The sequence below is a fragment of the Apiospora aurea genome, assembly GCF_038362705.1.
Source record: "Apiospora aurea strain CBS 24483 chromosome Unknown utg000004l_segment0_segment0, whole genome shotgun sequence".
Lineage (NCBI taxonomy): Eukaryota > Fungi > Ascomycota > Sordariomycetes > Amphisphaeriales > Apiosporaceae > Apiospora > Apiospora aurea.
Window position 1 is genome coordinate 1978818 of NW_027117391.1, and position 15252 is coordinate 1994069.

The 15252-nt window shown below is 54.6% G+C and overlaps 5 protein-coding genes across 5 annotated transcripts; 3 read left to right on the top strand and 2 right to left on the bottom strand.

The window, feature by feature from the left end:
* Window positions 1-208: 208 nt before the first annotated feature.
* PG986_005395 (uncharacterized protein) lies at window positions 209-1480 on the top strand (the record flags this gene model as incomplete). The annotated part of the gene is made up of 3 exons (XM_066841617.1): window positions 209-460; window positions 529-722; window positions 766-1480. The coding sequence occupies 3 exons, from the start codon at window positions 209-211 to the stop codon at window positions 1478-1480; spliced, it is 1161 nt and encodes a 386-aa protein (XP_066701479.1).
* A 1015-nt stretch (window positions 1481-2495) lies between these two features.
* PG986_005396 (uncharacterized protein) lies at window positions 2496-5404 on the top strand (the record flags this gene model as incomplete). Its single annotated transcript, XM_066841618.1, has 3 exons — window positions 2496-3300; window positions 3361-3853; window positions 3943-5404. The coding sequence occupies 3 exons, from the start codon at window positions 2496-2498 to the stop codon at window positions 5402-5404; spliced, it is 2760 nt and encodes a 919-aa protein (XP_066701480.1).
* A 1207-nt stretch (window positions 5405-6611) lies between these two features.
* On the top strand, window positions 6612-9028 carry PG986_005397 (3-isopropylmalate dehydratase; the record flags this gene model as incomplete). Its single annotated transcript, XM_066841619.1, has 2 exons — window positions 6612-6711; window positions 6789-9028. The coding sequence occupies 2 exons, from the start codon at window positions 6612-6614 to the stop codon at window positions 9026-9028; spliced, it is 2340 nt and encodes a 779-aa protein (XP_066701481.1).
* A 348-nt stretch (window positions 9029-9376) lies between these two features.
* On the bottom strand, window positions 9377-10327 carry PG986_005398 (uncharacterized protein; the record flags this gene model as incomplete). Its single annotated transcript, XM_066841620.1, has 1 exon — window positions 9377-10327. The coding sequence occupies one exon, from the start codon at window positions 10325-10327 to the stop codon at window positions 9377-9379; it is 951 nt and encodes a 316-aa protein (XP_066701482.1).
* A 1369-nt stretch (window positions 10328-11696) lies between these two features.
* PG986_005399 (DnaJ domain-containing protein) lies at window positions 11697-14736 on the bottom strand (the record flags this gene model as incomplete). Its single annotated transcript, XM_066841621.1, has 4 exons — window positions 11697-12402; window positions 12425-13370; window positions 13423-14541; window positions 14640-14736. The coding sequence occupies 4 exons, from the start codon at window positions 14734-14736 to the stop codon at window positions 11697-11699; spliced, it is 2868 nt and encodes a 955-aa protein (XP_066701483.1).
* Between the last annotated feature and the right edge of the window lie 516 nt (window positions 14737-15252).

Consider the following 15252-nt stretch of genomic DNA (forward strand, 5'->3'; position numbering starts at 1 on the left):
AGGACATTCTGACGACGCTTGTCTTTTCACACTACTTTGGCCGATCACCCCTTGTTAAGACGTTGCATCAACGGATTCTCTCGGGCTCGATGGACTAAAGTTGGCTGGTTCCATTACACCTGCAGGTTTGTGCAACTCTTCTCAGGCACCATCTATCACCATCCCGTTACGATCGCCCAGGAGTATCTCACAAAGCTCAACCATCATCATGCCGCCCGCTCGACTGGTGCGCAAGCGGCCGCTCATGGAGCGCGTCAAGGCTTCGCTCAACGTTATGGACCTTTTGCTCTGGCTATCTGAAGAGATCGAGACACGCGACTGGGATTCCAACGTCGTGGGCACCCAGTTGGGACTTGCATTCAACTTTGCCTTCCTGATTGCGCGAGCGAACTCCGGACGAAAGAGCACTGCAGACGATGTTTTCGGCGATGAAACCGACGCGGGATGGATGGTCTTTCTGGTAAGTCAAAGAAGAAGACGGAAGCGTCCGAGATCATTCACTCATCTAATTGCTAATACGTTGCACAGGTCGGATCGATCGTCTGGTTTCTCGTAGGTTTCGCGGCACTGAACGCCTTCTACACCATGAACCGCACCCGAAAATACCGACTGTTCGAGGCAGACGTTGAAAAGCAGCAGAACACGCCGTCGGCACACCGTGTGCGCGTCCAGTCTTCCCCCGGTGGCGTCTTCACCGCTGCGATTCTTGTCACATATGATAAGTCCCGAGAGCGCCGAATCGAGAGCTCACCCGGACCGTACTAGAGATGTATGGGAGCTTGCAGTGTGGGATCCATTGCCCATCTGCCTGCGCCTGTTCAGCCTGTTCAGCCCAGGCCACGTGCTAGTATATTGGATCTTCCTGCCTTTGGAGCCTCTCGATCCCAGACCCAGCGTCACCGTTGTCAAGTGTCTGTTCCTGCAAGTCATATTATCAGGTCAAATGTGGCTCCTGCAATCCAGATTTTCTCAGCAGAACAAGGATACTTCGATTATCCAGAAGGAAGTCATGCGCGAGTACGACACCAAATTCGTGCATCCCCGGCTCTATCCTACCGTGAGAGATGCATCCACTCAGCTATCTCAAGACGGCATTGGGAACGAACAGGAGGCTGTCGAAGTCGGGACACCCAGCACGGTCCTGCGCCGAGGCTTCCGCACAAACCCCAATCCCAATTATGCCAAGCATTTTGACCCCGACGGAGATGTGACACCGGCTCGGCCTAGCACAAGGGGTGTTCCAGGCCGAGGGTTATTCACTCCGCGAGCTGCCCCGAGTCAGAACGATGCCTTTGCGTCCAGTGTCAGCAGTCGACCATCAGCCATGCGGCGCAGTACTCCCGGCTTTCCCACGCCAGTAAACCCTACTCCTTCGCGCGCTGTGTCGACGACCTCCACCACCCAGACCCAGACCCAGACCCAGGCTCAGGCCCAGCCCCAGGGGAATGGGGGGCTACCTTGGCATACACACGCATCCTAGTTCACCCCTGAAGAAAGCCCCTAGCTTGGGCGACCTTGGGTTCAGATCGCCGCGGAACAATAGTGAGATGGCCAAGCTTGAACAATTCCAAGCTTACCAGGCAAGTGACCGCAGCACCAGTCCGCTCAAAAGTGCCAGGAAGAGCGCAGGGACTACATCATCGTTAAACCAAGCTGCGAACAATCCTTGGGCCAGACAGCCACAGAAGAGCTACGAGAGATATCCCTCTATGTTTAATAATTATTAGAGCACACAAGATCGCAAGAGACTCGATCTAATTTGGTAGCGCAGGAACACCTAGGGTAGCATTCATCGGCGTTGTGTGGTTTGCATTCTATGTCAATACAGAGCGAGATGCGCACTTTCCATCTGCTAATGGCATGCATTTCCTTGTTCTGAACTCCAATCCGAGCCGTGATATAGTGTGAGCCTGTTTTGAGACGCATGTCAGTAACTTGTCAATATAATCTTCAGCAGCTGTAAGTTTCCTCACAGCCAAGCCACTTTCTGTCCCTTCAAATAAGAGAAGTATATAGTGGGTGGGTAGTGTGTCAAGCTGCCTGATATTTCTTTCACTTCCCAATTCCTAACATCACCACTCCGCAAATGCACATGGCCTCCTATGATGGAAACAGAAGTTATGGCTGTTTGCAATCATACCTGTGTTTGACCAGAGGGAAGGGGCGAGTAGACTTCCAACAGCCAGCAGGCATTGGGTGTAGTTTGTTTAGCAGGCACGAGCGGTGCGTACTTGGAGATCCGACAGTAGCTTTCGATGCTTGCCTCAAGCTCGCCGAGTAACTCCTTGTTTTGTGCATCCTTTACTAATCCTCAGTAGTTGACCGCTACTGAGGATTCCTTCTCGTGATCTCAAAGTTTACACCAGCGCCATTACTATGCCTCATCCTCCATTCCCGCATGCATTAGTTACGAATGTCATCGCTCATTGTGCCGAAACTTTTCAGGCCTGCTGCTCTCCTCGCTCATTTGATTGGGTATCTTCTGTGTCTCAACCATGGGTTATTCTGGGAACGCGAGTTCTTCCCAAAACAATAACATCTCGAATCGCAAGAAGGCCTCGTCTTTTACCGGTTTCCTAGGAAAGCTCCTCCCGACTCATCGCCCTGAACAAGGAGGTACTCTTCGTAGATTGGACGACAAGAGCACCGAGTCGGCCTACCGAATCCTCGGGATCAACCCCGAGGCATTGAACCACTGGAATATACCAAAGGACCTACCCATCAGTCGACGTCTTGAATTTGAAGAAGATTGCGTCCGCAATTCTTCTTGCAGACCAGAACCTACACGACCGAAGACTAGTCCCGTGCCAAGTCGTCTGTCTACTCCTTCTCAGCGGCCGGACCGACGTTTATCTGCAGCAGAGACGCAGCATATCTTGAGGCGAAAGCAGCGCGGTCAGCGAAAGCATCGCGAACTCAAAGCAAGTGGAGACTGGCTCGGGGTCACAGGAGCCAACCCACATACAGGCCAATATAACGTATTGACTCCGACAGAAAGCGTCAGCTCGGAACTCACGCCACCCTCGACCAAATTAGAGATGAGCAAGCTCACCAAGACCGTGCGACAGGCCGAGCGCAACTATGAAAAGGCGAAGAGAATAGAGGGGGCGGCAAGGGAGAAACACAGGATGGAGAAGGCCCAGTTGAAGCTAGACAAGATCGAACAGGCGAAGGCGGTAATCCAGCAACAGCATGGGTCACTGGAGTGGAAGAAACACGGGAGAGAATGGTCATCGGTCAGGGAACCTGGACTGAGCCCGATTGCCCAGTCGTTTACGAACACTGAGGAGTCTGAGAATCGTGAGTCTAACATATCCGCGCTTAAATACTTATGTAGCCAGCAGTACTAATATGATCCAGGTTCAGAAGAACATCAAAGTGAAAACGGGCCTGTTATAAGCTGTAAAGAGAGTAAAGGCAAACAACCGGTGTGGGCATCCCCCTCGTCTTCATCACGCCGACACGAGGGCGGCAACAAGCTCCGAAAACGACGGCGAAATGCGGAGCCATCGGCAGACACCATCATCCATACGCCGTCTCGCCAACAAAGCGGGATTTTGTCTTCACCCGGTCAAGACCCTGAGGATGGTGGCACAAAGCCGGATGCTCAGGTTTCGAATCCTCTCCGAGCTGGAAAGCATTTTTTATGGGGACGCCGGCGCCGAGCCACGGATCCAGGGAGGCCCGACACAAACCAAGCTACAGTGACCTCATCGTTGATGATCCATCAGAACGAGAGATCCCAATCTCTCAACATAACGTCCCAGCAGGATCATTTCGATGGATTGGTAATCCCAGATTATCGCCTGGGAGCCGTAACACTCCGAACGGCGCAGGCAGGACAAGGGGGACCGTCAGAAGCGAACAGTGGGCACCCCTCGCCGCCCAGCCAGAAAGACGAGTGCAATTCGAACGCCCACATGCATCGAAACCAATCCATAGCCGTAGCTACAGCGATCTCATCCCAGTCGACGTTGAGAGAGCTCACGAAGAGTCCCTCCGCCGCCACCCAAAGATTGGGCCGAAGCCAATCAGCCATAGATCTGACGGAAAACACACGCGGGCCTCAACATCATTCAGCCCTGTACCCCAGCGAGTACGGCGTGCGCCTTCACCCGGAAAAAGCCAAGTGGGCGCCAGAAAGATGCCAGCCCTGGGGCCATTAAAAACCCCGGCTCGACCACGGGCGGTAGACATTCATGCCGAGAAGGATCCGGCAGACCACTCGAAAGATTGCAACCAAGAGAGGACTCGCCATGGCAAGGAGACAGCGAGCAAGGCAGAGGTCAGATTAGACGAGAGCAAGGGGAAGACCATCAAGACAGGGTCCTTCCCAAACGAGATGCCACAAGACGCAGAGGGCGAGCGCACACGCGGGTGGTCGACCGAGATTATGGAGACCATCAAGAAGACGGACGGGACAAGCCAGAACAAAGGATATGCTTACACACCCATCACCACCACTACTGGCTACGCTCACGCTCTGCTAATCCAACCTATCTCGGGGGCAACGTTAGGACAACTGGACGGACACGCGATAGGCGCTCCCGACGCTCCAGCGACTCGGAGCTTAAACAGCATGTCACCTCGAAGCCTGACCAGCATGTCACCTCGACTATACGTCAAGTCGACCAACAGAGCAGGGGACCGCACGGCACTTTCCCGTCCCAGTACAATGCAGAACGGTTCGCCGAGACACGGATACAGCCACTTGGTTCCCATTTTCGGTACTGCATCGGCCAGGATCGTGGAAATACACCGGCCAAAGTCGCCAGGAGGAACACAGTCTCGACTAGCCCTCGGAACCTTGAGAAGCAAGAACGGAGAGAGCAGACCAACTCAAAGAGCCCCATCACCGACGAAACGCGAAGTCGGTGCAGCTCAGTTGAATGAGAAACATCGCGAGGCCACCGTCCAAGGGGCCGCGCGTACAGCAATGGTGCAGTCACAGGGGAAAGCATCAAAAGTCCAGATGACTCGTCCAAAGAGAAAATTGAAGAAGGAGGCCAAAGACAAGTTGATCGACGAAAAGGACAAAGGCAAGGGGGAGAAGAAGGAAAACACCGACGAGTCGTCCGAAAAGAAGGAGAAGGGCAAGGGAGAAGCCACAGACGGCTCGCAGCCTAAGGCCCAAAAGCCGGACGCTTTCAAGACTCTACAAAGGATAAGTCTGATCTTTGCCAGCTGGGTATGGGCGACTCTCCATTACTGGTGGGATGTTATGCACCCTGTGTTCGATGGCGAGAGTGACCTATGGAAAAGACGCCATCGAGAGGAGAGCACCTGGGCTGATGTGGGGGTGTTCCTCTTTGCGGGCGTGTCTTTGATTGTCGGCTTGGGCTTGGGTGTTCATGTGCTCAAGACTACACAGAGTCTCTACCAAACGGTGTATTACAGCCTGTAGGGTGTACCTTTAGAGGTGGGGGTGCATGGCCGGTACCGGATATCGGCGCCCAGTCTCCGGCGAAGTGGGGGAGATTGGACGGGATCGGGCAGGAGATCGGGCAAATGGGCGTTTTTGGTATCGGAAACAAACCGACTGGAAGGGGAAGGTGGTCATCAGGGATCCTATTGCGTTATACCAGTAGGCTTAATATTACCATGTTATCTCTGACATCTGGTCTGTTCTAGAACCAATCGCCTTGGTGTTGTTGCTGCAGGACCGGACTCGTTCACAATCGTCGGCACTGGTCGTTTACCGACTTTTTCTTCGAGACGAGACGTCCATATATCGCAGCAAGTGGATCGAATGTAAGGAGCTACGTCCACGGCGGGCCCGGATTTAGTGTACCAGGCTTTTTTTTTCTTTCCCTCTTCTCTTTTTTTTTATTTCCGAGTTGCCCGGGGAAAGACAGAACTCAAGAAGAGTCAGGAAGTACATAACCGAATGTTTTCTGCCCTTCTCCAAGCCGGCTGCTTCTATCTTCTATCCCCGAATGTATGAAATACCGTCCAGTCGGTAAGCGGCTAGACTCGGGTTGCAAAGATTCGGCAGTAAGTGTTGGACCTTGCTTACCTGACAGGCTGCATGGCCCAGTGTGACACGGCATGTGAAGAGAGGGATCATCTCGGACCCTGGCCAGATCACGGCGATGCAGTACTAAGTAGGTACATATATATATGTATGGAGAATTTGGAGATTCGGAATAGGCAGCGGGTGTGGTTGGCCAATGGCAAGGTCTGCATTGCCAATGACGTTGCCCAGATCTCCAACCAAGCCCTCGAAAAGAATCCAAAACGCCTCGACGCCCCTCCCGACGTCGGAGCCACCATGCCAGCGGCCGATTGCGGCGTCTGAAGGCCCTCGCAAAGATTTGAAGCCGAGAGAGAATATCTATTTTAGTATGAAAGGTTACTGCTCGGTCCTGCTTGACTTGATTCCAATTGATTCATCCAGTTTAATCTTGACACAACTGCCGTTTTGGAGGCATTCTCCCCTCCTTCCTCTCCTCCCTCAACAATTCAACATCGCTCCTTGGGTCTTTCCACTCGAGGTAATATACCCCAATATCTCTTCCCCTTTTGACCTCCATTTTCAAACCCTCCTTCCTCATTTACACAGATTACGAATAGCAAAGAGGCGACACACAAATAATTAGAATTCTCCCAAGATGCCGGCTACCGACAGCGCGCCCGCGTCTCTGTACGACAAGGTCTTCAGCTCTCATGTTGTTGATGAGAAGCTGGATGGCACAGTCCTGTTATATATTGGTAAGTCGGCAACTGCCCATCCATGCTCCCTTGATCTTGGTCGATGGCCGGAACTCTAACCGTTGTGGTGTAACCAGATCGCCACTTGGTCCACGAGGTTACTTCACCACAAGCCTTCGAAGGCCTGAAAAATGCTGGCCGCAAGGTCCGGAGACCTGACTGCACCCTCGCCACCACGGATCACAATGTCCCTACCAAATCCCGAAAGGGCATCAAGGACATTGCCACCTTCATCGAGGAGGACGATTCCCGCCTGCAGTGCGTGACTCTCGAAGAGAACGTAAAAGACTTCGGCCTCACCTACTTCGGACTCGGCGACAAACGCCAGGGTATTGTCCACGTTATCGGGCCCGAGCAGGGCTTCACCCTGCCCGGCACCACCCTCGTCTGCGGTGACAGCCACACCTCCACACACGGCGCTTTCGGTGCCTTCGCCACGGGTATTGGTACGTCCGAGGTCGAGCACGTGCTGGCCACGCAATGTCTCATTACAAAGAGGAGCAAGAACATGAGGATACAAGTCGAGGGTGAGCTGGCTCCTGGTGTCAGCTCCAAGGATGTCGTCCTGTACGCCATTGGTCAGATCGGTACCGCTGGTGGTACTGGCTGTGTAATCGAGTTCTGTGGCTCTGTCATCCGCAGCCTAAGTATGGAGGCTCGTATGTCCATCTGCAACATGGCTATCGAAGGTGGTGCCCGCGCTGGCATGGTCGCCCCTGACGAGGTCACCTTTGAATATCTCAAGGGCAAGCCCCTGGCTCCCCCTTACCCCTCGGCCGAATGGGACCAGGCTGTCGCCTACTGGAAGACTCTCCAGTCGGACCCTGGCGCAAAGTACGATATCGATGTCCAGATCGATGGCAGCGAGATCGTTCCTACTATTACCTGGGGAACCAGCCCCGAAGATGTCGTTCCTATCACCGGCGTCGTTCCCGACCCCGAGTCCTTTAGCACCGAGTCCAAGAAAAAGGCTGGCCGCCGGATGTTGGAGTACATGGGACTCACTGCTGGCACGCCCATGCAAGATATTGCGATTGACAAGGTCTTCATTGGATCTTGCACCAACTCTCGTATCGAGGATCTGCGAGCCGCAGCCCAGGTAGTGAAGGGTAGGAAGAAGGCCGACAACGTGTTGCATGCCATGGTTGTCCCTGGTTCCGGTTTGGTAAAAGACCAAGCCGAGGCTGAGGGCCTGGACAAGATCTTCACGGATGCTGGATTTGACTGGAGAGAAGCCGGATGCAGCATGTGCCTGGGCATGAACCCTGACATCCTCTCTCCCAAGGAACGATGCGCTAGCACGAGTAACCGAAACTTCGAGGGTCGCCAGGGTGCCCAGGGCCGTACTCATCTTATGTCGCCTGTTATGGCGGCAGCAGCGGGTATCGTTGGCAAGCTCACAGATGTGCGAACCCTCACACAATACAAGGCCAGCCCCCACATCGAGGCTTTCCAGCCTCACTCGACATCAACACATGGCAAGATGGACGAGCGGGTTGCTACCGACGAGAGATCTCGAGAAGAGCTTACCGACCAGCCCCTTGACAGCTCACCTACCACCAACCACATTGTATCGGATACCAAGGGCTCTCAAGGACTCCCCAAATTCTTGATACACCGGGGTATTGCTGCGCCGATGGACAACAACAACATCGACACCGACGCAATCATCCCCAAGCAGTTCCTCAAGACCATCAAACGAACCGGTCTTGGTTCCGCGCTCTTCAACGACTGGCGCTACCTTGAAGATGGATCACCAAACCCCAAATTTGTTCTTAACCAGGAGCCATACACAAATGCCAAGATTCTGGTATGTACCGGTGTCAACTTTGGATGCGGAAGCTCCCGAGAGCACGCTCCTTGGGCTTTGCTCGACTTTGGCATCAAGTGTGTAATCGCTCCCTCGTTCGCCGATATCTTCTTCAACAACACTTTCAAGAACGGTATGCTGCCTATCCGGATTACGGACCAGGCCGACCTGGAGAAGGTGGCCGCCGAGGCTCGTGCTGGAAAGGAGATTGAGGTCGACCTGCCGAACCAGGTTGTTCGTGACGAGCAGGGCAACGAGCTCTGCAAATTCGATGTCGAGGAGTTCCGCAAGCACTGCTTGACAAACGGACTGGATGACATTGGTCTTACTATGCAGCTCGACGATAAGATTGTTGAGCACGAGAAGAAGGCCAGCCAGGAGACTCCGTGGATCGACGGATCTTCATACTTGAGGAGGAAGGGCCAGGGCGGAAAGCTGGCGGCCAAGGCCGTCCCAGTCCCCAAGACCAACCGTGGAGAGGAGATCAAGAACCCCATTGATTGGTAACACACGGCGGAGTTACCAAAAATTTGTTACGATTATTATGTTCCAACGTTCTAAACGCGCAAAAGTTATTCTAGGGCACTCGCTATAGCAGGCCCCGCTAATATGATTTGCCCGATGCAAACTGAAGCTTTATTTTCACCCTGAGGATACGCATCTGTCATGTAATTAGCGGGAAACAGCTGGGAAACAGCCACTAGCAAACAATCTGATGCAGATGATAACACCTCTCCGTACGCGGTATGATTTTATTCCACTAAACTTCTCCGGAGAACTGACGACTGTCTCTCACAAAGTTCTCGAACCATGAAGGATAGGCATGTTTAATTTTCGCAGTTTTCTGGCGCCCGTCTATACAACAAACTTCTTGATGACCTCGTCGATGTCTTCTTCCCTTTTCAGGCCCAACAACTCATAACCCACCACCTTAGCGTTATAATCGCCGCCGTACCCTTCGGCGAAGGTCAGGGGGAACAGCAGCATGGCCTTGGCGAACGGATTCCCGTTGGACTCCTCTGCAGTAACCTGCCGTCGAACATCCTGCTCGAGGCTCTGGTTCTTCACCTGCCAGTCCTTTTCGGTCGTCCTCGTGACCCGGAGCACGCTCTCAAAGAGGTCGCGCTGCGACGCCCGGAACGAGCTGAAGTAGACCCACGAGTTGCCGTAGCGCGCCGCGAGCTCGTCCTGGGGCAGGGCCAGGAGCGCCGCGAGGCTCTTGCCGACGCGCTCGAGGGTCGCGAGGTTGGCCCTCGCGGTGCAGTCGATCCAGAGCGTGGCGGACTTTTTGTTGGCGTCGACGCCGAAGAAGCCGCCCTTCATGCAGAAGTCCAGCCAGGGGTTGTTGACGACGCCCAGCCAGCGCAGGCCGAGCTCCTCGGCCAGCGCGCGGTACTTCTCCTTGGCCGCCATGAGCAGCGCGCCCACGTCGGCGAACAGCTTCTCGTTGGTCCGGTCCGAGCCGAACTCGCAGGGGACGACCCAGGCCACGCCCGCCTCGGCGGCGGCGCGCATCAAGGGCTCCTGCGCGTCGTACCCGCCGTGGCCCACGGCCAGGACCAGCGCGTCCTGGCCCCGGAGCGCCCCGGCCAGGAACGCGGCGTCGTCGTAGGCGCCGCGGTGCACGTGGGCCACGCCCGCGGCCGTCAGGATGTCGTCCTTGATGGACTTGGAGTCGGCGCGCGTGATGACGGAGACGGTGTGGGTTCCCTCGACCAGCAGCGCCGAGAGGATCGCGGAGCCGAGGTTGCCGGCGGCGCCCACGATGGCGATTTTGCGGGGCTGTTTTGGGAGAGGGGGAGACATGATGTTTGTGTGTAACGATGTGATGATGCTGCTGAGTGGGACTTTGCACCGTTTTTGGATGATGCTGATGAAGAAACGCACTTGCTGCTCAAGTCCACGCTTGAAATGGCAGTGAAAAGTATGGAGCTTATGCGATTCGCATGTCTTATATACATGTAACCGGTTGTGTGTTAGGGTGTTGGATGTCTCAGTAATCGACACTGACACGCCTGAATGCACTATCTACAACTCAAACGCACGCACGCATATACGGATGATGCTTGCCTCCCATCTTCCCCTTCCTTGCTCTTCTTTCATCATTCCGTGATGGCTCGGCAATCCGAGGAATGCCGAGTACCTTTCCAGATTGGTCATCAAGCAAAAAGGGGGCTGGCTATAAGGTGTTACTACCTAGCAAGCCACGCCGCGCCACGCCGCGACCGGCTTAGTGTCTGCGGGTGAGTTACATCGCACTCATCAAGGCAATCCTATTTTTGCGGCACAGCTGATTTGGGAAGCCGTAACTCATCCTTTGGTGGTTAGTAATCAGACTCAGTGGTTACTTTGATGACTTGCTAGTATGTTTGTATTTTCCATTACGAGGCAGCTGACAAACGGCAGACAAGAAGCACTGTTTTGGGAAAGTATAGTAGCAGATTGATCACTTTCCAGCTATGGCTAATATCTCTCTTCCTCTCTCCATAAAGCCCGCGGCTGAGTAGGGTAAAGGCAAAGTCTTCGGCTGACTGACCACGTCCGTCCAACCCGTCCTAGCGGGGGGGGCCTGACAAAGACAAAAGGCTTTCTCTGCACTCTTCTCAACTTCTTGGCAACGCCTGGGTCGACTAAAGCAGGCCAAGTGAGCCTCAGTAGATATTCCCAATCAGCAAAAGCCAAGCGCAAGCAAGATCCATGGATGAAGGTCTGCGTACATGGCAATCGATGCCCGTGCTCGGCAGTGCAAGTTCTCGCTGCGTGTTTCCCTTTTTATCGTATATGTCCAGTTAAACACCCATGTGTTCACCTCCGTCTCGTAATTATACAACAAACCTCCCAAACACCGTACAGCTCTCCTGCTCCGTGCTGACCGTCCTCCTAGTACTATCAGTAAATTGATTGCAACCGTCGTCGGGCTGCTGGTAGGATGGATGGCAGCACAAGCCCGAGAAATGCTGCATACTCTGGGGTATCTTCCGCATCTATCCATCGTAAAAAGTCGTAAACAACCAATCAAGTCTATCGAGACTCTATAGGCCAGTGTGAACTTGTGTGAACCAAATCCTCAGGGTCGAGTAGTTCAGCGTCGGATCGAAGCTTTCGGTATTGCGTGGTAACTACCCACAAGACCTTGCCCGCCAACCTGACGCAACCAGGGGTGAGGGCAAAAATCCTATTTTACCCTATCTCGGAATGCCACATACTCGCGCATACGACTCTGGTGTTCATCGCACCACTGGGACCATTTCTTGCGGACCTCGTGGTCCTGCTCGACCTCGTTCTGGTAGATACGGGCAATATCTCCACCCTGGGCTGAGTCGAGCCAGGCCAAGCCGAGTTGCTGACGTCGCAGCTTGTACTGCTCCTGTCGAGCAACAAAATGGTCTAGCACCTTCTGGTTGAAGACTTCCCATTTGTCCATGTAGTTGCCAAAGTCTTGGGCGTACTTCCTGAACGTCGCCACGTTAGGTCTAATAGACGGGACGGCCATCGTGGGAGGCAGTCGTGGTGCGACCGGCGGCGTGGGGAAATCAAGCGACACACCCACGGGCTGGTCCCGCTCCAGAGGAATCGTCTCGGAAGGTTTGCTGTCAAACGGCAATGTCGACTTGAGATCGGCGAACGATTTCAGGCCCGTCGGGGCTGGTTCAGCAAACGGTTCGCATTTCTTGAAGTCGGCAAAGGTGGTTAGGAATTCTTCAGAATCTTCTGAACCGCCGACGGGAGCCGCAAAGGGATTCGCGCTCGCGGGGACTGAATTCGAATGCATATCTCCGCGTCCGGCCCCGGTTGCGTTAGCTGCCTCGATGGTCGAAGTTGGGCGCGGAGGTACAGGAGGTGCAGCTCCTTCCACATGTCCTGCCCGCCATTCGGGTCGGCTGGGTTCCACGTGAATGTTACGTACCCCATTGGCTGGTCCCTTTGGCGTAGCGTCTCCATTCTCCGGGGGGGTCAATATCCATGGCGTTCGGGCTGTCGACACCAGTCGGGGTTGGGGGAATCTCTCGCCATCCGTCACTAGAACTACTCTCTTCGTCTTCTACCAGCCCAGCGGTGCCCATAGTCATCTTCACTGGCTTGGAGTTCTTCCTCGACGGTGCTCGGCGAGTAGGCGATCCTGGGACACTCTTGGTCGGCTGAGGGACAAAGTGCTGAGGTCCTATTTTCTCACTCCATTCTCCCGCAGAAAATCCTGCCTTAGAGACCTCCTCTTCACTTTCCTGGGTTGCGGGCATTGGATTGGTGGCGTGGCGGGGCCGCGGAACTGGTCTGGCAGGCGACCGTCCAATTCGGCTACCAGAGCGAGAGCCCTTTCTGGAGGGTGTTGGTGAGCCTGCGGATGGACCACCCGCCTTGAACTCCCATCCATCTTCATTCTGATCGTCAACAAACTTAGTGTTGATGTTCTCAGAGCTGCCGTTGGCGCTAAATTGGGCTTGACCTGGGCTTTGAGCAGAGGTGCTGGGATCGCTGGTGAAGGTGAAACTAGAGTTTAGGTAATCAGCGCCAGTCTTGAATTCATCGTAAGTGCCAAACAGTGTGTCTCCGAACAGGGCAGCCGCATGTCCCTCGAGCGTTGTGGGGTTCAGCTTCTCCTTTGCAAGCACTTTCTTGAACGGACGCCGCTGGAGCATCTCAGGATTTACGACTCCACTTGAAGTGCGCATATCAGAAGCAGCTTGAATATCCCGAGCCTGAGCCTGAGACTGGCCACTGTTGCCAGTCTTGGTCGTTTGCTCGCCAAGTGAGCAGAATGGGGAAACATAAGGGTGACGAGAACGGATGAAGTATGGTGTAGTGGGAAGTGCATACACTGATGGGCCAGCGCCTGTGCTGGCTGTCGAAGCTAGATGGTGTCAGTACGATATCTAGCAAGGGTAAGTCAGGGGTCGACTTACGTTCAGTGGTAGGCTGACCGGGAGGGGCGGTAAATGGCTCAGTTGTCGAATCAGTCGTGCTAGGGCGCGGCTTATAGCGATCACTAGCTCGTGAAGGGAATGTGTTGCCGTTATTGGCAGTTCTTCTACTGCCAATGTTCGCCGCATTACTGGCTCTACCAGAATCCTCGGATCTTCCATCGTTACTAGAAGTCCTGGGTGTACTGGAGCTACGCGGCCGCTGTGTTGGGAAAGGGAAGGTGTCAGTACCCAGACCTTCGCCGTCAGCCTTTCGAGATGATTCCCGGGTGCTCTTGGCTCGACCCAAGCCAGCAGAACCTTCCTCGTGTAGACTAGTCTTCTCTCCGCCAGGGGTATGATAAGGCGTGCTTCGATGTCCGTCCATGTAGTTCTCGCGGAATTGAGCCAGTGGGTCAGGTGGTACTTGAGCGGAGGAATTACGGGCTTTTCGTGCAGCGCTTGCGGACATCTCGTTGAATATGTTCGTGTGGGTGCGGTCGGTAAAGTAGTTCTTGTTAGGAGCCGGGGGTTCATCACCCAAGCCGGGAGAGCGCGGGGTGTACCCGGCCCGTCTGGCGCTGTTTCCAAATGAGGCCTGTGCCTTCTGTTTCTGAGAGGCTGCTCTGGGGATACTGGGCTCTGGCTCGGACGCTTTACTTTCCCGCGTGGCAGAAGTCGGCGCCCGGCCAGGGGTAGGGGGCGGAGGAACTGGTCTACCGCGCATGCTCTCCCAGGCCTGATAGTTGCTCCTAGCGTCGGCGCCATCCTTGCCCGAGGCGGTCTTACCACCACGCGGAACGCTGCCGCCAGTGAAGTTTGAGTAGCGATGAGCCCCCGAAGTTGGGCGGCTTTGCGCCCCAGAAGCTGGACGGCTTTGCGCATTGTTAGTGGCAGGGGCCCGCCGAGGGGGCGGCGGGTATGCTTTCGCCGCATCTTGCCATGGATTCCCTCGTACTCCAGAAGCGCCTGGGTACCTCGACCTGCTACTGCGTAGCGTATCGTCGTATTTCCTTCGTTGCGTCTCATCGGTGAGGATCTCATGCGCCGATTGGATGATTTGGAACTTTGAATTCACTTCGGCTTCTCTACCGGGGTTGCGGTCCGGATGGTACTTGAGTGCTGCAGAACAGTTGCAACGATCAGTAACATGTTCTAGTACGGTCTACTTTGGGGGTCTTTGTGTCATGGGCTGCTGCGAAGTGGCACGCTTCACTTACCAAGTTTTCTGAACTGCTTCTTGATCTCATCGACCGATGCAGTGGGCGAGACCTCAAGGTCCGCATAGTAGTTGCGGGTCGGGTCAAGCTTGGGCATCCTGGCAGTGTATCCGGTATGCCGGGCCCGGAGAGCTCGAAAATAACGATACTCGGCGATGTAGGTAGAAACCTAGCATCCCGGACTCCAAGGCCGTAGTTCCTCCTACGCTCCACTCACGTTGCAGCCACAACCGCACGCCGAGTGTATTTTTGCTGTAAACCTTTGATGTTGAGGACAGGTTCCCTTCAAAGCGTGCGAGGGTATGGAGGGCGATTCGGCCCGCCGAGGTTCTGGGTGAAGTCTGCGGGTGTTGTACGGTGTGAGTGGTGAGAAGCCCACGGCGACAGTGGTGGCGGGGGTGGTGAAGGAATGTTGCAATCCGAAGCAAGCGCCGCCGAAGATGATGCAACAGATAGAAGACCTAAGTCTTGACTTGGGGTATAGATCAGATAAAAGGTAGTTGTCGCAAGTTGGCGAGCATGGAACTCAGGTTTTAAGAGAGAGGGAGAGGGAGAGAGAAGGAAAAAAAGTCGGATATGGGAAGCTACTCGAGGGTGAGCATTGAATGCAAGG